This window comes from Electrophorus electricus, chromosome 21, assembly GCF_041902795.1.
Source record: "Electrophorus electricus isolate QZ-2024a chromosome 21, ASM4190279v1, whole genome shotgun sequence".
Taxonomy (NCBI): domain Eukaryota; kingdom Metazoa; phylum Chordata; class Actinopteri; order Gymnotiformes; family Gymnotidae; genus Electrophorus; species Electrophorus electricus.
The window spans coordinates 4,075,152-4,098,568 of NC_137517.1; the positions used below are offsets into that span (position 1 = coordinate 4,075,152).

Sequence of the window (23,417 nt, forward strand, 5' to 3'; positions counted from 1 at the left end):
ACCATTAAAAGAAGAGGAAAAAACAACATTCATTGTAATTTGTACAAAACAGGTATAGCAATCACACAGATTTGAGGGCATCAAGCGAAGAAATCCAGTCCGATTACTGGCCAAAGAGTTCCAGTAGTTTTACTATTTGGTCCCGTGACCTTATCAAACCCCTATCCTCATCGGGCCTCCTCAAGACAGACCCAGTATCTGTCAGACCTTCCCAGAAAGTCCTGTTAGAAACAACAGCCAGCGGAAACAAGGCATACATGAACCACCACCACCACCACCACACTATTATAGCAGCAAGGAACCCAACACCAGTGTTATAGCACCAGCATCTGTAGGTGACTCCTGGATTCCACAAAGGAAGGAAGGTAATACAGCTCTAAATACTGTTGGACCAGATAAAGACACCGTGAGACTGGACTCTAATAATAATAATGATAAATGTAGGTGAAAAGCACATTTCAAACTATATGACAGTAAAATCCTTTACACACATTCCTTAAATGCTCAAATGCAGGCATTCCTCCAAACCCTAATGTAACTGCCTGTCGGTGTTTGGCCAACATGGGGAAAAAGGTGAATGGGAGGGAACAGTTTAAATAAATATTTGATTCCAACAGCGAACATGAAAGTTCTGTTTATAAAACACTGGAAGCGTTGTAATAAAATTTAAAGTAGCAGGTCTGTTTCTCTCTTATTCTTCAGTGTAAAAGTATCTGGCTTTGAAGAAAATGGGAAGCTGCTATGATCTCCTATTCATTCAATATTTAACTCAGAAAACACAAAAGTCTGCCTATGTCCCCATAGTTGAAATGATGTTACGAGTTAAATGGATAGACCATATGGTCTATGGATAGACCAAAATGATTAATTAAACTCATTTTCTTGTTCTAATTAATTGCTTAATTCATTTTTCCTTGTTCATCACCATAATTTAGGCACATAATCATTCACAAGCTGTATGTTTTCCTGTAGAGGAAAGCATTGACACAGGTGATGTTAGAAAGCTGAAGAGGACAGATAAGTAAGAGAAAACCCAGAGAAAAGTTCACAGCAGGACAGGAAACGAAGGGCGTTATGAACGTGCATGCATCAGGCAGCACTGTGGGCTACGCCGCCCACAGGCTGAAGCCGAGGAGTTAACTTCAGCACACAAGGACCCAAGAGAGGACACAGCCCAAGCCAGAGGCATGCAGTGGTCAGGAAAAAGGAGACAGAACTGACAGGTCGCACTTGAGAGCTCTCAGAGGATGGTGGGTAGAAGAGGCGTGGCCAGTCACGAACCTGGGACGTAGAGGACCGCGGTGCCCTCGTCCATGGCGAGCATGTTGGAGCCGGTGCACACGTAGACACCGGCATCTTCGGGCTGAACCTTCTGGATGGTGAGAATGCCGTTGAAGTCCATGGCGCGGTTGGGCAGCTTGCCGTCTCCCCTTCGGGTCCACACCAGGGTGTATGCGGGCAACTGCGCCATGACGATACAAGTCAGCAGGGCAATCGAGGCAGTTTCCTCTATAGCTTATAAAGGCTTATGGAGGGTGTAACCATAAATAAGCAAAATTAAAATAAGTGGAGATAAATAACCAAATCCCTTTAAAGGTGTACTGGGAGTGACCAAAGAGCTGGACTTCATCGTCGGCAGTGTCTTACTTTGCTCTTGGCAGTGCAGATGAAGCTGACTGTAGCTCCTATCGTCACGGTCTGAGCCTTGGGCTCCTCGATGAACACCTCGATGGGTTTGGAAGGAGAGGCTAGTGGGAAAGAAAAGATGGTATCATAACACATTACAGCAAAGAAGAAATTCTTAAATAAAAGAACAAAAACCGTAGTTTTAAAATGATGGACCAGCCTAAAAATTGTCAACCAGGAACGCAATCCTATAGTGTGGGAGTTATGAAAGAGACGGATATTTCACCTTACGATTTGTAAGAGGGATTTGCAGTAAGCCTGCAAAGTTATGATGTAATATAAGCAAAGTTGACAGGACCTGGGTTGTAATTATAGAGATTGGCAGAGATATGCTGGTGCCAGGCCGCTAAGGGCTTTGAAAATCCTGAGCATGGCTTTGCAGTCAATGCGGAACGCAAAAGGAAGACAACGTAAATTGAACAAGGCTGGAGTAATCCGCCCTGCCATTTTCCCCACAGTCAGGACGTGCGCCGCTGCGCTTTGAGCGACGTGAAGTTTACTTAAAGAGACAGCAGGGAACTCGGCCAACAAGTCGCAGTAAGTCTGCGCTAGTGGTTATGAGTTAGCATGTCCTGGGCTTCTATACCTCAGAGGAGAATTTGCAATTTCAGAGACGTTACTTAAGCGGCTTAGATAAATAAAAGCAACAGGTCAAAGGTTATATCCTTAACTGTAGCTTTTGGTGGTAGCGAAGTGGCTTAAAACCATTAAGGTCAAGGACAAAACCTTACTGTCTGCAATCTTAATAACCCCATATCAGTACTTCTAGTTATCAGGAGGTTTGTAGTCATGCTGGTTTTTATGTCTTTTGTTCTGCACAGCAGTGCTACTGATATGTATATGTAAAACCAATGTATAGCTTTGTAGGAAAAACGAAAACCATTATTAAATCTGGGACTTGCATGTCAAATGGGCTGTATATAACAGAAGACAAAAGGGGCCTAAAACAGAACTTTGTGGTACACCATGTGAATCTTTTAGGCTAGTAGGCCTGTGCATTATGGATTCGAACAGACTGACATACATCATGCATGTGAGCCCGCGACTGAATTTTACACCTTGGTGTCTCTGTATCCTTACAGAAATGCAAGATGTATCCTTAAAGCAATGCAAGAATCACTAATAGCCTATATATGTTTATCTAGATATAGATATAACAGATAGATATATCTAGATATAACAAAATTCCAGAATAATTCTGGTATACTGTATGCATATTGCTGTCAATAGATGGACAGGCTCATAGAAAAATGAAAAACAAATACATAGACAGAAAGATAAGATGGGAGCCGTCTGTCTCACTTGTTATGATGATTTCGGCTTGGCTCCGGTTGGTGTGTTGCTGGTTCCGGCATGTGCAGGTGTAGATGGCGGCGTCAGAAGCCTGCACGCTGAGGAAGTGTAGCTCCTCCCCTGCAGATAGTAAAAGGGTTCACTGAAGCACAGTCAAGCATCTCCGTCTCACAGAGAGCGATGGGAAAACAGAGCAAGCCGTCGGACTAGCTGCATACCAACCACAACCTGAAGAACGGTGCACCTGTATTTGCGTAACTATCACAACTTTTTTTTTTCCCGTTAAGACGGCTCATATTCCAGCTCCCATACTGAACTGTTCCCGAATAAGTCGAGACGCTTTCTACAGGACTGTACAGGACTGTAGAAAGCGTCTCGACTTATTCGGGAACAGTTCAGTATGGGAGCTGGAATATGAGCTGTCTTAGCGGGGAAAAAAAAGTTGTGATAGTCTAAAGAAACGTGCTTGTAGCACAGAGGATTACTGGGACTAGCCGACACAGTCTAGACCTGTGTGAGATGTTCTTCATGTGTGAGATGTGGGTGTGTGTGTGTGTGTGTATGTGTGTGTGTGGGGGGGGTGTATATGCATGTGTGTGTGGGTGGGTGTGTATGCGTGTTTGTGTGTGTGTGTGAGTGTGAGTGTGTGTGTGTGTGTGTGTGTGTGTGTACGTGTGTGTGTGTGTGTGTGTGTGTGTGTGTGTGTGGGTGGGTGTGTATGCGTGCGTGTGTGTGTGTGTGTGTGTGTGTGTATGTGTGTGTGTGTGTGTGTGTGTGTGTGTGTGTGTGTGTACGTGTGTGTGTGTGTGTGTGGGGGTGGGTGTGTATGCGTGTTTGTGCGTGTGTGTGTGTGTGTGTGTGTGTGTGTGTGTGTGTGTGGGTCCCTGTTCCGGCCTTTGTAAGGGAGTACACCTTGACATGCTAGAGGCCTGACCATCGCTGCAGTGGAACAGGGATAATGCAAGGACTGCTAGACCCTGCTAGAAGCTGTACCCCACCTGTTTGTGACCAGGCAGAAATGTAAATGAAGCATCACATGTCTCTTTTTGTGGCCAATCGGTTAAGTCTTCTTTGTCTCTGATGACCAATGAAGCGTGACAACGCCCATATCAGGACCTTTACATTTTCATGTCTGAAGGTCTTTCTTTAGAGATGGTGTCTGTACATGTTCCCTAGCCGTGAGCACTAAAACATCACTACAACATTGTGTGTTTCTTAATCAAAGCTAAAGAACACCAGTATCCACCACATCTTACAGGAAGTCAATGAAATCTAGAATGCGACATCTGTAATAGTTCTATAGTAATATAGTGTGCTTTTTAAATGCCTCAAATTGATGAGTGGCTGATATGTATGTTTAAATGAGGTATAGAAAATCCCCTCCATATGTTTTGTGTGCAAATGTATTGTGGGGTTTTTTTTGGGGTTTTTTTTGTGAAATATGTTTCAGTTGAGCAGGTTCCACACTCTGCAATCCAATGTATGTATTTCTAGTACTACAAATGTCAAAAGTAACTACTGACCAAATCTCAATGACAACACTATTAAAAAATGTGTGCTGCCACAAGTGCAAAATTATTTCACCGTGAGAATGAGTGGACGCTTCCACCGAATAATGGTGTAACTAACAGTGAATCACAGCAAGCTAAACATAAAATCCAAACTTAGCTTTCATCAATAGCTTTATGTTTGGCTGAATTATTCATATTATTCTTTGTGTTTTTAAATTTTTTTATTAAGAAACAATTCTAAAGACCGAATTGCGGAGCCATGAGAGCTGCACCTTGTCTGTGCCGTTCAGCCGAGCTGGAGATAGGTTGGCCATCGTCGCGGGTCCAGTAGAAGAAGTGAGGCGTGACTCCTGACGCTTGGCACCTGAGAGTGACCGGGCTGCCCGGGGACACCAGCACCCTCTCCGGGTGCACCTTCACCACCAGAGAGGCAGCAGCTGGTACCAAACCACCAAACACCAAACACACCAAACACACCACCCCGTCATCCACACAAGTTTAACACGCACCCACTCACAGGACATGATAAAGTCTCAAACCCGAGCCACCTGCTGGCAGACATGGGTCTAGATTTATCCAGCTGCCACAGAAAGTCCCCAGCCAGCTTTTAATCTTACTCAGCAATTTAGGAAGAGAAAACTCGAATAAAGCACCCTTTTACACCAAAAGAAGGAATTCTGGCCTCACCGTTGTATGGTTGGCATCTGATCCTCTTTTGTGGATTTCCGACATATCCAGGTGCGCAGCTGTATACAGAGCAATGGAAATGGGATCAGAGGTCTGCTTTGTCCCACGCAAACATACATGTACAAAATGAGACCGCGCAAGGATACTTACCGCTCGCAATACTTGCCGCTATAGCCTGGCTGGCACGCAGTACATTGGTAGTCGCCATTTCCCAGACTCTCACAGGTGGGGGAGAACCTACACATGAATACACCTCGTTGAAATTGCTCTTAAACTGCCCAGTCAGCATTTGCGGTTGCACGGACAGTCAAGTTTAAACCAGAGTGTACGTGTTTGAAGCTCTAATTGGGAAATGCAGAAATATGGCTACAGACTCTGGGTCTAGAACATTAGATGTATACACTGTAATGGACTGGACTTTAAAACTGCTGTAAGTAACTTTGATTTGTAAGTGAATATGATTCAATATGATGTGTTTGAGACTAACTGGTTCTCCAGGTCAGTGTGGGGACAGGCACAGGGCTGGCAGTCCTCGGGGGTTCCGGCAGTGGCATCTCCAAAGAAGCCTGGTGCACACTGTTCACACTGCTCCCCCATGGTGTTATGCAGGCAACTCTGTCAGTGAGGGGAGAGGCAGACATCAGGACAGAAAAAACACAGCCAGTGTAGTCTCTCATTAGCCACTGGTATGCCCATTCAACTATGCGGCATTCATAGACTTTAATCCTAGACCAGTCGTGCCAGTCACACATGCCAGTCACAGAAGACAAGTAATCGTAATCCACCATACCGAGCAAATTCCTGTCTCTGCATGGCAGGAGTCTGAGTGTCCGTTACACTCGCACGGCTCACAGTGACCAAGGTACAGCCCTCCGCCTGTACGGGTGTAACCTGGCGCGCAGTCCTAAAGTGCCAAACCAGACAGGGAGGTGCACAACCTCAGCGTTAATGAACTCACAGACCCGCATTTCTGACTAGTCCATACATGTGTGCGCGCGCGCGCGAGTACGCGTGTCGTACCTGGCAGGAAAGGCCTTGGTACCCGGCCGGGCAATGGCACTTCTCTACCTCCAGAGCCTGAGCCAGGCCGGTGTAGCTTGGCACGGCGATCTCCATGCTGATGCCCGAGATGCTGGAGGAGCGCATCTCCGTGTGGTAGGAGGCTCGGATCAGGATGTCATCCAGGTCGGCCAGCACCATCATCAGGTGCTCCCGAGTCGCTGGCATGCCGTCGGGACGCTGCCAGTACTCCTACAGAAGACGAGAACACAGGCGGTCACTTCCGAGTGGACTGAGGATCATGGACAAAAGGCGTATAACCACACACATTTCTATGTGTTGCTGTTTTGTAGTTTTTATAGTTAACATTGCTTGCAATTCACAAGGGAGACAAACTGAGCCGGCTTTTTAAATCATTCACTTACAACTGAATGGGGTTTCGTTTTTCATGCTGCATACAAGCAACAATAAAGGAAACATATCATATAATAAATACTACAATGTGCAAGTTCATTAAATGGAAACCGTAAATGGAAAACAGGCGACGTTTCTCACCTCTCTGAAGACAATCTCAAAGTCACGGGACTCTCTTGTCCCGTGCCCTCTTCGCCAGTCCTGTCGGGCCACCAGGGTGATGTCGTTACCCTTGAAATAAGAATTACATGGTTAGGATGTTTATTATTAACAGGAGACTCAGCATCGCTTGGGTATCGTTTGGCATGTTACATACGATGATCTGAACGTCAACATCCTCTATGGGAGCTCCCCGGGATCCGGGAACATAAGAGACGCTGTATTTCAGCTTCCCCCCGTAGGACCCAACCTGTTGGGAGTACACAGAATAGCGCAATAGGAAAATGTTCCCAGTAGCATGAAATACGAAACGTTGACTTAAACTGGCCTGATACTGGTATATTTCTGAACAAAACAAAAAAAAGTAAGAGCAGCTGTCGTGGTGTCGTGGTTAAAGATAACCACACATGTTTGCAGAACTGAAACCGCTCAATGAAAATTGCCTTGGCGACCTCACTAACTTCTCATGTTCCCACAGGTGGGAGCGCACCACAGCCTGCTGCGGAGCAGTGCCGTCAGTCTGGGCCCTGCCTGGTCAGAGCAAGTTACCTTGTCCCCGCCGAAGCTGTCCGGGAGCTGCCAGAAGAGTACCTCTTCCGGGTGCAAGCTGAAACCTTTGTAGACCAGAGCATACTGGAGCACAAGGGGGAAATTAGAGTGGCGACAGCGTGAGCAGGAGAGAGAGAGAGAGAGAGAGAGAGAGAGAGAGAGAGAGAGAAAGAGAGAAGCACAGCAGAGAGCAAAGCAGAGAAGAGCATCAGAGGAAGGACTTGAAAGGTTCCTAATGGCAAACTATCAGCTCCATCGAAAAACATTCAGTGCTAGATGATGATGTATGACAAATGGGGAAAAACTAGGAGAGGCAAACATCGCCCATTAGATTCTAAAATATTGGGATTCCTCCTGTGTCTGCCTACGGCTTCAACACTTTTAGTGGGCATTCTATGCAGTAGTTAGAAGGAAGAACCACCCTTACGTCAACAAGGTCTGGGTAACTTTCACATTTCTCAATGACTTCTTTACACCATTAAATAGTGACTTATTTTTGGCAATCATTAACCCCTTGCTGAATGACTTGATCATCTACATGACTGGCAGTGTAACCCTGCTAAGGTTCAGTGTGGTTGCCCTCCCAGAGGGTAGCATATGCACAGGATTCCAGCATTTGCAGTCGCATATGACTACCTTGTTGGAGGAGTCAGGCCGAGCAGCACTGGACAGTCTCACAGTGTTCTTTCTCAGCTTATCCTGTCAGCAAAACCAACATCCCAAACCAGCATCAAACCAGTGAAGACAAACACTGAATCAAATCATGTTAAAAACAGGCCCTATACTGTAATGGCAGATTCAAGTTAACGCTAGTTAAGCACAGTGGAATGCACCGGAAAGGACATACAGTACCTTCACCAAGGTTTGGTGGGAGGTGCCTGGAGGCCCAGAGGCCCGTACAGGGTTAGTCAGGGCAGAAGGAGAAGAAGGGGGGCTGGGGGCCTGGAGAGCCGAAAGACCCGGGGAACCAGTGGCTCCAAACGATAAAGAGGAGGAAGTGAAACGGGATGGTGAAGAGGTGGAGTAGGAAGCAGGCCACGCCTGGGAGAAGTTGCCGAGGAGTGCCCAGATTTTGTCGTCCAGCTTAAGGACCTCGGAGGGGGATGGCTGGTAAGAGGTGGGGAGAGGAAAGGAAACAGGACCCACGGTGACCTAGCGGTCAGACGAAGGGGATATCTAAAGATGGGATCCAAGGGTTACTTCCAAGTAGAGGCATGCAAAGCGGACTCGGGAGGGTAAGTGCATGTAGGATGCTTAAATTCAGGAAATCACATTGCTTTCATTGTGAGCTCTCATTTTGGGTGTATGATAGGGTTACCAAAGACCCAACAAAGAAATCCTGAACTCTCACAGGCTCTTACATGTCTATGGTATTCTGTTACTCAAAGTCTTTTCATTTAAGCCATTGTTAGTTGTTCCTCCAGAATGCATGACATTTTGTCATGCTACTACAAGTCAAGTGAGCCTCGAGAAGAGAAATGTGCTGTAAGTTTCAAGTTATTTCATCACAAGAGTTCTGCTATTGGCTTGGATAAAACTCTCTCAGTTAAGTTAGAAAAGACCACAGATAACAGCAAAGCTAAGAAGCTACAACTTTTCAGCAAGTAATGCAGCTTTCTATTCATTACTGATGATAGACCAATATTTAGTACTTTCATATGAATTGTTTGTTGTGTTATTTAGGTGAAAACATAGTTATGTTTGACTGTGAGAATCACACGGTAGTCAGTTTGACCAAAAATTTCTTTGACATCAGTTACATAATAATGTGTTGGAACACTGCAGTTAAGTATAACACGCATTCGCAGCCAATGGTTGAACACTCTTAAATGTCAAATTTAAAGCAGTTAATTTGCCTTCAAGACTTACAATACAAGGTCCAATAAAACAATAACGACAAATCATGCGGATCAAGACAAATACTGAGAAACCTGTTACTGCTAAGAAAACATGCCAAGATGATTTGATCCAAGTTACAACCACTGACACACATTCAGGGCCTTTACCTTGGGTGCTCGCTTCATTCGAGCAAAGTGAGCCTGCTTCTACAAAGTACAGAAAAGAACAACAAAATAAAGGCAGTTTGCTTTAACTGAAACTACAAAAAATTGTAGAAAAACTGGAGCAAAACCAGAGACAGCAGTTGCATTAAAATTATTTCTGGGCACTAACTCCATTATAGGGGTTAAGGACTTGTAACCAGAAGGTTGCCGGTTCAAGCCCCACCACTGCCAAGTTGCCAGTGTTGGGCCCCTGAGCAAGACCCTTAACCCTCAATTGCTCAAGTTGTACTCAGTCACAATTGTAAGTTGCTCTGGACAAAAGTGTCAGCTAAATGGCGTAAATGTAATGTAAATGATTAACAAACCCTCTCTCACTTGTGAAGGAGCTGGAGTTGCCCATTTTAAATAATTCAGAGATGAAAAGGAAAGCAATTTGGCATCAGGAAAGAAGAGCTGGCTGAGCATGGAAATGCAGCAAGACAGAAGCAAAAGCATTCTCGTATGTTTCACATGTGAATGAATTGCAGGCCTGCTGTATAAAATGACAAAAACAAACAAACAGACAAACAAGTAAACAAGCAAACATGTCTGATCATACCTTGTCTCCCTGGTACATCTTAGGCAGCTGCCAGTAGTGGGGCTCCTGTCCAATTTGGTCAAAGCCAGTGTGGGACAGCTGTGTTCCACCCGTGGACACCTCCACAGAGAAGCCGCTGTCGATGCGGTTGGAGCGCTGCCGGTTCACGAGAGCAAAGCCTTGCGTGCCGCCGGGGACGAACACGGTGGAGATCTGATGACGAGAGGGGGGCGGGGGGAAGGCGTGAGGCTGGGCTCTCCGTCCAATCGCGAGAGAGGAGAACGCATCGGAACTAAAACGCTTCAGCCGGTGTTCTCGACACGACTACGCCGGAGAAGGATACCCATGAAGATGCTTAACGGCCAAGTGCCGTGACGTCGTTCGACTGTCCTGGTAGGACGAGCCTTACCACGTCTCTGTAGAAGCTGGAGCTCGAGCACTGCTGAGTGACCCCCATGCAGAAGCAGCCCAGACATCCGTCTTTGTTGGCAGGGCTGAGGTGGAAGGTGCCGAGCTTGCAGGTGTCACAGGACGGGCCTTCCACATTCATCTAAGGGCGATCGCACACAGGGGCAGCAGGACCCCTTTTAGTGTTTAGTACCGAGGTCTGGATGATAGCTCTAGAGAGGCGTAAGCCCACACACTCACCTTGCAGCGGCAGATCCTGCCCGGGCTGCAGCCATCACTGCCTCCTTGGTCACAGTGGTAGCAGTTTCCTGGAAACAGGAATCTTTTGCTCAGTCTGGCCCACCATTCAAACAAATCAGCAGGATATTAAAAACAAATAGCCCTTACAGGCCATTACAGGCATACAGAGAAAGCAATTTCGACAAAAGAAACTGCAAAAGAAAACATCTTAAGGTGGTACAATAAAAAGATCTGCCTCCAGAGGGGAGGAGTTTCTTAGTAGTCATGCAACTATGATGAGTCATGAGTCATGTGTACTACGATGAGAATGTAACCTGTTTATATTGCAGGCTCCCACCAGAACCTTCCCCAAGCCATACATACCGTTGCTTCCTACTGTGCATCTTTGTCCAAGCACAGGATTTCCGGTGTATCCAGGAGCACATCTAGAAGATTTACCAACAACATATTGACATCCAATTCTAAAGAGTTTGCTCTCATTTCAAAACAGGTTAAAAAAATGTTTTAAATCACAGAGAACCAAAATATCCCCCAAAATATTACATTTTCCCCAAAGCTTGTGACCAGCGGAGCTTGGTGACCATCTTTTTCTCTGGACTCTTTCAAAATGAGATTTGTAGAAACTACTGAGATTTAGACACCTGCTGGCACTGAATCACCGAGGACCAATAAGGGTACAGATTACAGAACTACTTTACAATGCGTCGTATCCACTTAGACAAATAGTGACAGAACCACACATGCTTATATAAGCCTCAACACTGTATAACACAGTAGACCTTCAGCAAAATGCAAAGGCAGCGTAAAGGTCTATGGTTGTTTTTCTCCCACTGGTCACTGCAAAAGTAAAAGTAGCTCAGAAGATCTTAAAGGACCCGCAGCATGACAGTGGTTTGGAGTTTAGGAGATGGGAGCACTGCAGCCAGAAATGCTCACTTAACATGTCGAAAATGTCAAGCCCATCTCTTTTTGGAAAACGCCCCATTAAACTGAGGAGGTAATGCCACTCTCCAGGGAAAAACAACAACAACAACAAAAACCAAAACAAAACAGAAAAAATGCAAAAGCAACTAAAAGCAGCAGAAAGCAAGGAAGATGTTCCCCTTGGAGCATTGTGCTGCCTAAGTAAGGAACCCAGCATGTCCCAAGCTCAAGAAAGCTGAGGAACTTACAAGAAACTCTTACCTGAGAGGTGAAGGCTCCACAGTAGTCCAAACAACTATTATCCCTTATTAATCTGACACCAATGTCAGAAAACCTTCCACATTTTCACCTTCTTAAGCTTTCTTTCACTTAACCTTCGCGATTAGTTTGCCAAGGCTGTGCCTATTATTCATTAGTAAAGTGGAGATTCAAATAATGGATAACATGCTATTGACTGTGAAATTAAAAAGCTGTTCTGTAATCAACCACATCTTGAACAGCGAAGGCCAATTTAACTTACATCTGGTTAAGTAAAGTGACTAATCGACTCATGTTTGAACTAATTCAGATTAATTCATGATTCATCTCACAGTCTTTACCCACATTACTCAAATAAAGAAACAAAAAGGACAAATATTAAAAGGCATTAATTTTAAGACAAATTAAAAATGTTATAAATACAGTATGATGGTATTATCATAATAATTCTTGTTGGCATACATAAAACAAGCATAAATGCAATAATGACATCAGCATGAACAGAAACAAATGGCTGAATAATAAAACATCAGCAACACAAGATTCCTTAATTTTGTGCCATGAAACTTTTTCCTCACAGATATGTTTAAACAAAGTCTATCAGACAAGCTTGCAGTATCCCAAATGAGCACCCATTCCTCTGTGCTGATGACCTTTGGCATTCCAGAGGTTAAGATAAAACATTCATATCTATTAATCTTCATATCATCACTAGATTACAAAAGAGCTAAACAGTAATAGAACAGCTTCTGTTCTATGTTTGGCCCAAACATGGCGTTCTTTAAAAATCCGGGATGATTTTTACAGGAATAGCCAGTTTTCCAAGAATAATGAGGAGTTTGCCATTTTGTGTCTGTCTGTTTCCTGTGTTTTGACCCCCTTGACCTTTTAGTCTAAGAACATCCCAAATACTGAGATGCGATTGGGCACTGGCTTTCCGGTCTTGTTTTCTCGAGTTGGCAGATTTGACATTTTGGTTAGAGCATTCAGATTTCCTGGAGGAAGTGGGATTAGAAGATTTACATCTGACCTTGAATTGTTTTTTGGGTTTGCTTTTACGGCCTAACGCACCTTCATGAGATAAATCTAAATGATTTATATGGTTTGGCCTATTATTCCTTGGGCTTTTGTTAATCTGCACTGTGTGAGGTTTCCTGATGACCAACTCTGTGATGGCCTTTTTGTGTGGTGCTAAACTGAAATCATTTCTTGATGATTCATTAGGCTTGACGGTGCGTCTCAAAGGAGGTGCTTTCTTTGGTTTGAAGTGTGCTGGGGCAGATGGTTGTTTTGGCTCATGTTCTTTTGGCTTCTTTGTTCCACTGTTCATGTCTTTCAGGACAAGAATGTTTTGTTTTTGAGCTCTTTCCTGAGCAACAATGGGGGTTCCAGTCTTTTTCCCAGATTGGTTCTTTTTTACAATGTGTTGGATTTGTTGGGCTGTAGATTTTGGTTTTGATTCTTTGAGATTTGTGACTGGTGACTTATTTCGTTCATTCTTGTATGGGATTGAGCTGGTAGATAACTGAGATCTGGGAGTAGTCTTAGGATATGTAGTTCTTGCAATAAACCTTTGCTGTTTATGGCCCTTCATTAATGGAAGACTGATTTTAGTATCATTTAATGTCATCCTCTTGTTAGAAGGTTGGATTATCGTAACTTTTGACAGCCCTTTGGTTGCGATAACATGTTGTCCATTTCGCTGAGAGGTATAAGTAAGAGTGGTGTGTGAAGAATGACTACTTTCGGGCACTGCTGTTCTCTGAGCTGTAGCAGATACAGACGCCCTGTTAGACGCCTTTGTTGTGGTCAGAACTTTTACTGAGATCTCAGATGTTCCACTGCGCAGTAGAGGGTGTGCCACTTGGCGTGCACGTTTGATTTTGTAGAGCTTTTGCGCAAGTGCTGTGAAACCATCGATCAGGCTCTCCAGTCTGCTCTCCATGTCCATGTAGGTCTTGGCCAGCTCCTTGATCCGATCTCGCCTTTCAGTTGGAGATCCCATTCCTGTCTCCTCCTCCAGCCGCAAGCTAAAGCGGCTTTGCCGGTTCTCCAGTTCCCGGAGGTCCTCCTTCAGGTCCATCATGCTGCCCTCCAGCACGCTCAGCCGCTGGTTGAAATGGTTCAGGTGTACCCCCAGCAGGACCTGAGAGCCCCTCTGTGGAGTCTCCGGGCTGTGGGTGTGCGGGACGGGCCGGCGAGTCCCAACGCTCGCATTGACTATGACTGCATGGGCTGGAGGAGTGCTTTGCTGGATCAGAGGGATGCTGGAGGCCACTGCCAACAATGATCTGGTGGGAACCTTGGAGAGCGCGGTGGCCAATGGGCTTAATCGAAGGTCTTCCTTTTCACCAAGTTGGCTTCCTTGGCCGCTGCCATCCAGAACTTGCCTTTTCTCAGTGCCAACATAAACCACTGGACTACATTCCACAGGAAGGTATCCATCCAGCCTTTCTTCTAGATGAAAGTCTCCACAGTCATCAGTAGTCTCATTTCTTGATTTGAAATGTTGAAAACCATGATCAGGGAGTGAAATCTGACACTGAATTTCACATACAAGTCACCTTCTCCCCAAACACCAAACACGCCTTTGCATTCTAAGTGGCAATCAGTCACAAAGAACACATTCGTAATGCCAGCGCTTCGTTTATGCCACGGAGACGGCGTGTGTACACATAAACGGCATAAACGATAATCTCACAAGCCCATACACGTCTAAGCCTTTAACCAGAGAGAGCTTTGGGACAGAACACATGGCATAGCATGATGCAATTTCAGAACGATCTCTAAACAGCGCTGAAGCAATAGACAGCAAAGCATTATGGGACAAATAGTATCCTGTAAAAAAGTATAATACTGTGTATCGTGTACCTGAGTGATGCAGTTTGTTTTGCGTACAGTGTTGCAGCATTGATGAACTCAAAAAAAAGTCCAGTTGCATAAACATAAAAAAAAAAGGTGATTTGGAGTTGAAGATGATTTATAATGTGACAGAGGGGGTTCTGTCACTGAAAGCTGTAAAAAATGTATTTAAGCTTTTATGATGCAATGCTTAAGCTATGAATACAACATCCCACCGTTACTGCTACATGCCTAGGAGAGCCGAACGACATCGCCACAAGCTCCAAAGCTTTTGCTGACTGACATCCACGCAGGACTGTTTGCTGACATAAACACACCAGTATGGGTGGCACATAATTCGAGCTTGGCTCCTCCCATACAGCCCTGCAGATCCCACTCAATCATGACTGGGGGAAGAAGACAGAGACAGGCCAACATGCTGTGGCAATGGTAGAGTCGGGTGACCGTGGTCTTGTCCATCCGCAGCCAACGCAGCATCTCAGGAAAAAAAACAAAAACCAATCCCCTTCAGTAGATCGCGGAGAGGAACAGACAGCTTACCTCTCGCAGTGTCTTCCAATGTAACCTGGAGGACAGTTGTTACAAGTGGGGTATCCATCCGTGTCCAAGTAGCAGGACTTCGCACCACTGTAGTTGGGAGAATATTGGCATGAACGGCAGTACTACATGCATTAAACGGCCATGTAGCTATCCGACAGCCTTGGGCAGCTGATAAATGACAGTAACGCTAGGCATGACCACATGACCAGACTGAACTCACTTGTTGCCAGGGGCATCCCCCATGCAAGGGCATGGCCTACAGGCATAGGCATCTCCAGTCACTGGGTCGCCATAGAAACCAGGGAGACAGGTCTCGCATTGAGGTCCAGCTGTGTTGTGCAGGCATTGCTGTAATGGTAACAGGTGACAGGGGATTGTGCAGGAGTATCCAAGGTGTGTGTGCTCTGTGTGTGTGTGTGTGTGTGTGTGTTTTTAGGATATATTTACCCACCTGGCATGCTCCTGTCTCTGGGTAACAGCTGCTGGCATGCCCATGGCACTCGCACTTCACACAGGTGCCAAGATAAAGGCCAGAACCCGTGCGCGTGTATCCTACATCACACTCCTGAGAACAAAACAATGCCATGGCAATGAACTCGACTTGTGTTTAACAAACCACGTGTATCAAAAGGTGACTGCGTGGCTTTGAACCGCAAGAAATACCACAGACCAGCGCCATGACAACAAAACAGAAGAAGGAATACATTTTGCATTGATGTTAATCTTGAAACCCAATCCCATCAGGCATGGGTGTGGATATTAACCTTGAAATCCAATCCCATTATGCGTGGGTGTGGGTATTAACCTCGAAACCCAATCCCGTCAGGCCTGGGTGTGGACGTTAACCTCGAAACCCAATCCCGTCAGGCGTGGGTGTGGATATTAACCTCTAAACCCAATCCCATCAGGCGTGGGTGTGGCCAAGGTTGCTTTAATGATTCAGGTAAATGCACACATGCTTAGCACCGGGGTTTGTGGGTCAGGCTGACAGAGGCAGTGCGGCGTACCTGGCATGAGGGCCCCCTGTAACCTGGAGGGCAGGCGCACTCCTCCACTTCCAGGGCCCTCTCGCTGCCTGTGGAGTGGGGCATGGCGATGTCCATCTGGATATCAGAAATGCTGGGCAGGACACAACAATAGTTCATAATAAAGAGTGAACAGTTCCGACACCCGCCAGAAACACTTTGCTGCTGAGTACATGGCTAATGGCTACGTGTGGGAGCCGGAGGAGGCACCTGCTCTCGGTCATGCTGCTGGCGTACGTGGCCCTAATCATGAAGCCGGTGATGTCAGCCAAGACCATCAGCAGGTGCTCTCGATTACAGGGCTGCCCGCCGGGTCTCCTCCATGCCGACTGTGGACGGCGAGGAGAACAGAAGATTCGGTCAGAGTTTGTGAAGGATCACTGCCAATACCAGGAATATTATGAGAGCGAATATCTGACCCTACTTTTACCTCCAGAAATAACTGTTACTTCCGTGTAGTAGGCAATCCAAGAAACAGCAAAGATTTATTTACGATCAACATTTACATTTCTAACTGAGTCACTTATAACAGCGTCCGGTTGTGCCATCATCAAAAAAGTGATCACTGTCTCTCAACGGCAGCATCTGAACTGCCTGAACTCACTCAAACAGGGCACAAAATAACAAAATGGGGTGTCAAAGGGCAAAGCGCCACAGAGCAGCATCGACTCACCTCCCTGAAGGGCACCATGACCGAGGTCGGCACCCGCGGCAGAGGCTTCGTCTGCGAGTAGTGCTCCAAGAAGATGCCGTTGCCCTGGAGAAGTACGTCCGGGTGACCCTCGCTCACGGATGAGTGCGCATGAGGCTCATAGCGCACTCGGTAGCGCAGCTCTCCAGCGTACGCCGTCACCTTTAGGGAGGAAGGAAAGGAAGTTTTTTTTTTTACGTGAAAAAGTAAAATTGCTCTGGAGACGTTCTGGGTCACTCCTTTCTCAATGGCGCAAAGCGTGGTCACCCTGGCTTGGCTGAGTTCCTGCATGCGCCCACCTTGTCTCCGCGGAAACTCTCGGGCAGGACCCAGTAGTAGATGTCGCTGGGGATGTTGGTGAAGGATTGGTAGACCACCTCTGCGCTGCCCCTCTGGGTGATGCCCTCTGTGACAGTGTGTGTGCTGGTTCCCGTGGACAGAGAGAAAAGCTGTCCATTGACACCGCCGCGAACCTTCACACACAATTACACAGCAGTCAGAAACCGTGGCCCGGGCCATGTTTAGAAACAACTTAGACTAACAGTCCTGACCTAGGATCAGTTTTTCCTAACGCCACATTCTGATGAATATGATTAAATACAGAGGGACACCTGAGGCCTTGTACAGCGTAACATACATATTACATACATGTGTCAGGCTATGATCTGGTAAGCATTTTAAAAACAGATTCATGGGCTGGCTGTTCAGTCCAACATAAGGTAGAACTGAGGTGAACTACCACAGACTGCAACCAATTAGCATTGGTATCCCACGCATCCTGCTCTGAGATAGACCTCTTCGGTCTGAGGTGGTGGTCTGCAGGCAGACCTGATCTCTGGTCCAGGTGGAGCTGGCGCACTGCTGGGTCACACCCATGCAGAAGCACGACAGGCAGCCGTCCGGGTTCCCAGCAGTCAGGTGGAAGGAGCCTGGCTTGCACTCGTCACACAAAGCTCCGCCCACGTTGGCCTGCACAACAAAGCACGGCGAGAAACAGCGTTAGCACGCCGCCGGCAACAGCACTCCGTCGGACAAAACGCTTCAGCTAACAACGAGCTACCTTGCAGCTGCACGGCCTGCTGGCGGAACTGATGGTTCCTCGGTTGTCACAGCTGGAGACCTCTGAAAATGAATGGCATGTGTTTCAGAGACACCCCATGCCCATAATGTCTTGAACTACTCATATATATGCACAAACAGTTAGCAGGAATTCCCAGATAATGCAAGGGGGAGGTAACCACTAATTGAGCTAAGATGAGACCAAAAAAAAGAAACCTTAAGACAAAGACATAACATCGACACGCCACCACCACTTTACCACACTTGTAAATAACACTAGTCACTCACCAGCTGGGGCACACCTGCCGTTAGGCTGCAGGGGGTTACCCACATACCCTGGCACACACCTAAGGACCAAACACAGCCGTCAGAAGTCCCATTCCCACACATATGGTCCCACTGAACACGGGAAGAACAGGAATATCAACAAGAAGGTCTCACTTCTCACAGCGCCGGCCAGTGTAGCCGGCTCTGCACGTGTCACATGTGGCCTGGCCGTCCACGTCCAGGAAGCAGGTGTCCGAAAATCTACACACACACAGTAAGTACTTGAGCAAAATTTTGTTTGTTTGTTTGTGTTTGTTTGACAAGTAGTGAATAAAAAAGACTTCTGATCTTTGCAAACGTGAACGCATGCGAGTGAACAAGGGGGTGGGGGGGCGGTGCTCTCACCTGCGAGACGTCTCCGTGTAGGGGCAGGGGCAGGGCTTGCAGTCATCGGGCCGACCCCGGCTGGGGTCGCCGAAGTAGCCGGGCCGGCACTTATCACAGCGGGGTCCCTCCGTGTTGTGCTGACAGCTCTGAGCAGGCGAGAACACGAGCATGTGAGCATGTGTACTGTGGTCGCTCGGGGGCAGGAACGAGGCGCCTTAGAGTCTGCGCTCATCGGCACACTTACCAGGCAGTGTCCGCTGACAGGGTCGCACGTACTGGCATGACCGTGACAGTTACAGCCAGTGCACGTGCCCAGGTAGGGCCCACCGGGCACACGCTCGAACCCAGAGGAGCACTTCTCGCAGGACAGACCAGAGTAGCCGGGGGGGCACCTGCCACGGACATGACATACGGGCATTCATAATGGCTGTACAACTAAGGGGTTACCAAATGTGCATCCCCTCTTCAGGGTGTATGTGTGTGTGTGTGTGTGTGTGTGTGTGTGCAAACGTCCCATCAGACCTGCACTCCTCCACGTCTTTAGGCTGGCCCTGCAGGCTGAACTCCACAGTGGTGGTGTCCATGGCGATGTCGCTCAGCCCCACGCTGACCATGCGGTTGTCATAGATGGTGCGGAGGCTGATGCTCTCCAGGTTGGCCAGTACCATGAGGAGGTCCTCGCGCTGCGCCGGCTGCCCAGACAAGTGCTGCCAGTTCTCCTGCATCACGACAGGCTTGGCGCGTGAGCCGTTGGTGCATGACCTGTTTCGCGTTTTTTTTTGTTTTTTTTTTACATTAACGTGTGATTCTCTAGCTCAAAACCCACATCTGGAAATGATCGTTCCAGGAAGCAGTTTACATAAGGTGCTGTGACTGGGCGCGCTCACTGACCTCAGTGAACCGGATCTCTCGTGGGTTCTTGATGTTGGCTGCAGTGGGTGAGCTGTGGTGGTAGGTCAGCCTCACGCCGTTCCCCCTGAGCACAACGTCAGGCTTGTCCAGCGGCTCCGAGCCGCCCCTCTGGAGGAAGTAGCTCACCTTATACCTCAGGTATCCCCCATAAGAGTCCACCTGGGTGACGCACACACGCACACAAACACACACACACACATTCATACGGAGATATGATAGATATCATATCATAGAATCTCAGGGGGTAGCCAAAATTCCCTCGTGGTTACATCAGTTGTGTATGTGCTTTCGACAGAGGTGGACCGTGGTTGCAGAAGGGCACCTTGCTACCCAGAAACTGGCGCGGCAGAGTCCAGTACGAGTCCAGGTCCAGGAAGCGGCGGGACAGATCCACCAGCTGGAACTCCTCCTGCTCCGGGTCCACCAACATCTGGGTGGAAGAGAGGGGTGGGGGTGTTCCCGGCCGGGTCGGGAAAGACACGTTCACTCCTGAAGGAGAGACAGAGGGGAAGGGCCACTTTGTCACACCACTTTCGCTACGAAACTCCGGCAGTCCGACCACTCGGCCTCCGAAAGGAGCGCATCATCTCCGTTACTGCAGCGCGATCAGCACCTCTGAAGTCGTCCTCCTCGGTGAAGCGCAGGGCAATCTGGTTGCGGTACCGGCCGGTGCTCTGACAGTTCTTGGTGATGCCCAGGCAGAAGCAGGGCATGCATCGGCTGCCCGCGTTAAAGTGTCCCTCGGGACAGTCACCTGGTGATGCGACAGGACGAAACAGGAAAAAACAAAACAAAACCATGAAGCCTAGTGGGAAAAATATCACTACAGCGTGAAGGTGGAAACGATGGATTAAAAGAATTCTCTGGCACAGTACATAACAGAATAAATGCCACATATCGTGACGCAGCTCGGTGAAGTTTCTAGGAGTGTAAAGGTTTCTAGTGTAAAGTGTAAAGTTGCTGGTCCGCCGGCCTACTTGGGACACGAGACAGGGTGAGCACTCCATCTGGGATAGCAAACACCAGGCCTTTGGCGTTGATGGCCTCACAGGTGTAGGCTCCCTGGTCCCCCTCCTTCACGTCACGGATCGTCAGCGTGCCCCGCCCGTTCTCGGTCGCCATGGAGATCCTGACAACACAGAGGCAGCGATTTCGACTGGATCTGCCGGGTCGGCTGGATCATTTAACGGCACAGGGGGACCGGTTCTGAGCTGTGGGCCCTGTAGTCAGAGCGTGGGTTCTGTTCTGCCACTTTATGACGTGCCAGCAGAAACAGAAAAGGAGCGAGTGACGCTAGAGAGCGAGGGAGACGTCCACGAGGCGGTGCGCGAGCGCAAGCCTCGGACGTGGCGGAGAATGATTCAGAAAGGACCCTTTAATAAATAACCGGACCACAGCAGTAGACGGAGTTTCCTTTTGTGGGATGGAACTGTCGAAGCCCTTGAGCCAAAATAAATAAATAAATCCCAACTATCTGTTTCTAACTAAACATATGACTCAGAATTACTATCAAACCACTGAACATTCTCTCTGTGGTCTTTGGACATTACGGACATATTTTTGTTTATACATGTAAAACATTTACAGCATGCTAACACATTATGCTAATATCTGGCTTTAACCACTGTTCCGGTTTGTTAGTCATGTCAACATTTGACCACATTTGGCCAAACAACTGCCCTAAGAGAAGAGGATACATTACTCATGAGTCATATTTCTGGGTCAGACAAGATGAGGTCGTTTGACAGCCTACCTGTTGCTGCTTGGAATATGCCCCCAATTAAGCCTCCAAGTGATGATGGGGGTAGGCACACCAATCGCAGCACAAGTGAAGGTGACCGTCTGCCCCCGTGCTGCGGTAATGGACTCTTCCGGAGGGCTGGTCACAGTGGGAGGGGCTTAAAGATAACGGGGGGGGGGGGGGGGGGGGGGTACGACAAACAATAAACTAAATATCCTTCCTTGTGTAGCACCCTCAGTATCTACGTACATTTGGCCTCTCACTGTCCCTCCCACACACACACACACACACACACACACACAAGAGACTTTACAGATGCGGGACGAATTCATTTGCCACAGATGAGTCAGATTGGCTGGGTCCTTCAGTGAGCCCGGCCTAGCAGAGCCAGAAGCAGCTAACGCAGACAAAACCTTGTGAGAATGACAGATTGGGGGGAACACTGTATAAAAGGCATGCTCCGCACAGAACTTCCGCCAGGCAAATCAGATTACGTGGGATGTTGGATTCTACCGAGGAAAGGACAAACACGCATAACACCCCAAACATCCGCTGTTTTAAAAAAAAGCAAGATGGCATTATTCGCTGTAGAGAGAGAGAGACAGAGAGGGGGTGAGAGGGTAGGAGATGGGAAGTCAGAGGGTCGCCGGGAAGCCGGCGGGGCCTTACCGCAGCCGTACTCGTCCGAGCGGTCGGCGCAGTCCGGCTCCTCGTCGCACTGGTAGCTGGCGGGAATGCAGGTGTGGTCGCTCAGACAAACGAACTGCTCCGGCGCGCACACGTCCCCAGGCTTCCCTGCAGCTGCGCGGAGCAGGACAGTGAAGGCACGTTCCAGTGAAACCGAGCAAAATCATAGCTGGTGTTTCCGTTGAAACGCAGCTCAGGAGTGGGCGCGCAGCCGGGGGCCAGACTTACGACAGTCCATCTCGTCCGAGTTGTCTTGACAGTCATTATCTCCGTCGCAGCGCCAAAGCTTCAGGGCGCAGCGGCCGTTCTGGCACTTGAACTCGTTGGGCTCGCAGGGGGACGGCGTTCCTGGTTGGTCGCATGCACGCACACACACACACACACACACACACACACCCCCGTGAGACCTGCTGCTTGCACGCTGACACCCCTTCCCCACGTCATATCAGTCATCGTGGTCGTGCTCCCGTACCACACTTGAGCTCGTCGCTGCCGTCGCTGCAGTCTCGCTCGCCGTCGCACAGGTAGTCGCGGGAGATGCACTCCCCGCTCTGGCAGGTCGCCTGGTCGGCGCGGCACGGCCCCAGACCTAGCGGGGGCCGCCTCATTGTCGTGGTGGGACGTCGAGTGGATTGGGGGGCCGGGGGTGGAGTTGGCGCCTCTGTAACGGTAGGCCATCGAAGGCTGAAATTATGCGGGTGCTAAGCAATTGCCTTCAGAACCAATAAGATTCTAGAACGGTCAGTTATTTAATTATCAGTTTTTGCCATGAACTTTGGCCCTGTTTTGTACTATTTTGTACTATTTATACATCTACGTTACAGATGCATTGTGAAGGGCATGCAACCAACGCAACTGAACTCATCGCTGAAAACTCAGGGCGTCTAACTGCGGTGTCACACGCCGCACAGCATTAAAGGTAAAAGGCAAACGCTGAACTACGAGTGACAGTAGCAGAGCCTCACAAAGCCCCGCTGACTGCACCTTTAACGGAGGCCACCGGAAGGGCAGCAGACCCCCCCGAGCGAGCGCCCCCACTCACCGCAGCTGGTCTCGTCGCTCAAGTCCTCGCAGTCGGCCCGCTTGTCGCACACGTATTCCAGGGGGATGCAAGTGCCGCTTTTGCAGGTGAACTCCTCGTGTGTGCACGGCCGCGGGCTGGGCCTCACTGCCGGGACACAGGCGACCGGCGACAGCGCCGGACTGGTTACAGAAAGTCGACAGCACCTCCACATGCTCGTGGAGCAGACACACTCATGCACGCATGCGTGCGCACACACACACACACACACACACACAGTACCACCACTGCAGCTTCGGGAAGCAAGACCAAGCGTCTAATTAAACTGTACGAGTAGTGTAGGGACCAAGCAGGACTCTTTCTCTAGCAGTATACCGTGAATGGGACACACCTCCATACAGTTCCACACAGCACCGCGTTTTCTCGCTTTTCTTTTAACCTTAATTTCAACGAAGGCCTCGACGGCTCCTGTCAAAAGACATGCAGCCTTTTCCTCGACGTTTCAACAAGCAAGCCA

The 23,417-nt window shown here is 48.1% G+C and overlaps 1 protein-coding gene across 18 annotated transcripts in view; it reads right to left on the minus strand.

The window, feature by feature from the left end:
* hspg2 (heparan sulfate proteoglycan 2) overlaps positions 1 to 23,417 on the minus strand; it is a 77,145-nt gene that overhangs the window by 23,839 nt on the left and 29,889 nt on the right. For 9 of the 18 annotated variants that reach the window (XM_081704003.1, XM_081704005.1, XM_081704009.1 and 6 more), the window contains 42 exons: positions 22,922 to 23,047; positions 22,352 to 22,540; positions 22,108 to 22,227; positions 21,862 to 21,993; positions 21,205 to 21,349; positions 20,429 to 20,580; positions 20,065 to 20,205; positions 19,774 to 19,940; positions 19,431 to 19,610; positions 19,062 to 19,258; positions 18,784 to 18,931; positions 18,558 to 18,685; positions 18,327 to 18,413; positions 18,174 to 18,232; positions 17,887 to 17,948; positions 17,655 to 17,795; positions 17,126 to 17,299; positions 16,809 to 16,988; positions 16,346 to 16,464; positions 16,118 to 16,229; positions 15,562 to 15,675; positions 15,331 to 15,458; positions 15,111 to 15,197; positions 10,890 to 10,951; positions 10,527 to 10,594; positions 10,288 to 10,428; positions 9,900 to 10,091; positions 9,305 to 9,343; positions 8,151 to 8,450; positions 7,935 to 7,997; positions 7,299 to 7,382; positions 6,907 to 6,999; positions 6,732 to 6,821; positions 6,198 to 6,428; positions 5,968 to 6,081; positions 5,665 to 5,792; positions 5,328 to 5,414; positions 5,178 to 5,236; positions 4,763 to 4,927; positions 2,989 to 3,099; positions 1,648 to 1,748; positions 1,282 to 1,462 (listed from right to left, as the gene is read on the minus strand). In XM_081704003.1, coding sequence (XP_081560129.1) covers positions 1,282 to 1,462; positions 1,648 to 1,748; positions 2,989 to 3,099; positions 4,763 to 4,927; positions 5,178 to 5,236; positions 5,328 to 5,414; positions 5,665 to 5,792; positions 5,968 to 6,081; positions 6,198 to 6,428; positions 6,732 to 6,821; positions 6,907 to 6,999; positions 7,299 to 7,382; positions 7,935 to 7,997; positions 8,151 to 8,450; positions 9,305 to 9,343; positions 9,900 to 10,091; positions 10,288 to 10,428; positions 10,527 to 10,594; positions 10,890 to 10,951; positions 15,111 to 15,197; positions 15,331 to 15,458; positions 15,562 to 15,675; positions 16,118 to 16,229; positions 16,346 to 16,464; positions 16,809 to 16,988; positions 17,126 to 17,299; positions 17,655 to 17,795; positions 17,887 to 17,948; positions 18,174 to 18,232; positions 18,327 to 18,413; positions 18,558 to 18,685; positions 18,784 to 18,931; positions 19,062 to 19,258; positions 19,431 to 19,610; positions 19,774 to 19,940; positions 20,065 to 20,205; positions 20,429 to 20,580; positions 21,205 to 21,349; positions 21,862 to 21,993; positions 22,108 to 22,227; positions 22,352 to 22,540; positions 22,922 to 23,047 — 5,397 coding nt within the window. The remainder of the gene's footprint in view (positions 1 to 1,281; positions 1,463 to 1,647; positions 1,749 to 2,988; positions 3,100 to 4,762; positions 4,928 to 5,177; positions 5,237 to 5,327; positions 5,415 to 5,664; positions 5,793 to 5,967; positions 6,082 to 6,197; positions 6,429 to 6,731; positions 6,822 to 6,906; positions 7,000 to 7,298; positions 7,383 to 7,934; positions 7,998 to 8,150; positions 8,451 to 9,304; positions 9,344 to 9,899; positions 10,092 to 10,287; positions 10,429 to 10,526; positions 10,595 to 10,889; positions 10,952 to 15,110; positions 15,198 to 15,330; positions 15,459 to 15,561; positions 15,676 to 16,117; positions 16,230 to 16,345; positions 16,465 to 16,808; positions 16,989 to 17,125; positions 17,300 to 17,654; positions 17,796 to 17,886; positions 17,949 to 18,173; positions 18,233 to 18,326; positions 18,414 to 18,557; positions 18,686 to 18,783; positions 18,932 to 19,061; positions 19,259 to 19,430; positions 19,611 to 19,773; positions 19,941 to 20,064; positions 20,206 to 20,428; positions 20,581 to 21,204; positions 21,350 to 21,861; positions 21,994 to 22,107; positions 22,228 to 22,351; positions 22,541 to 22,921; positions 23,048 to 23,417) is intronic. The other 9 variants (XM_081704006.1, XM_081704017.1, XM_081704015.1 and 6 more) reach the window with 6 other exon arrangements.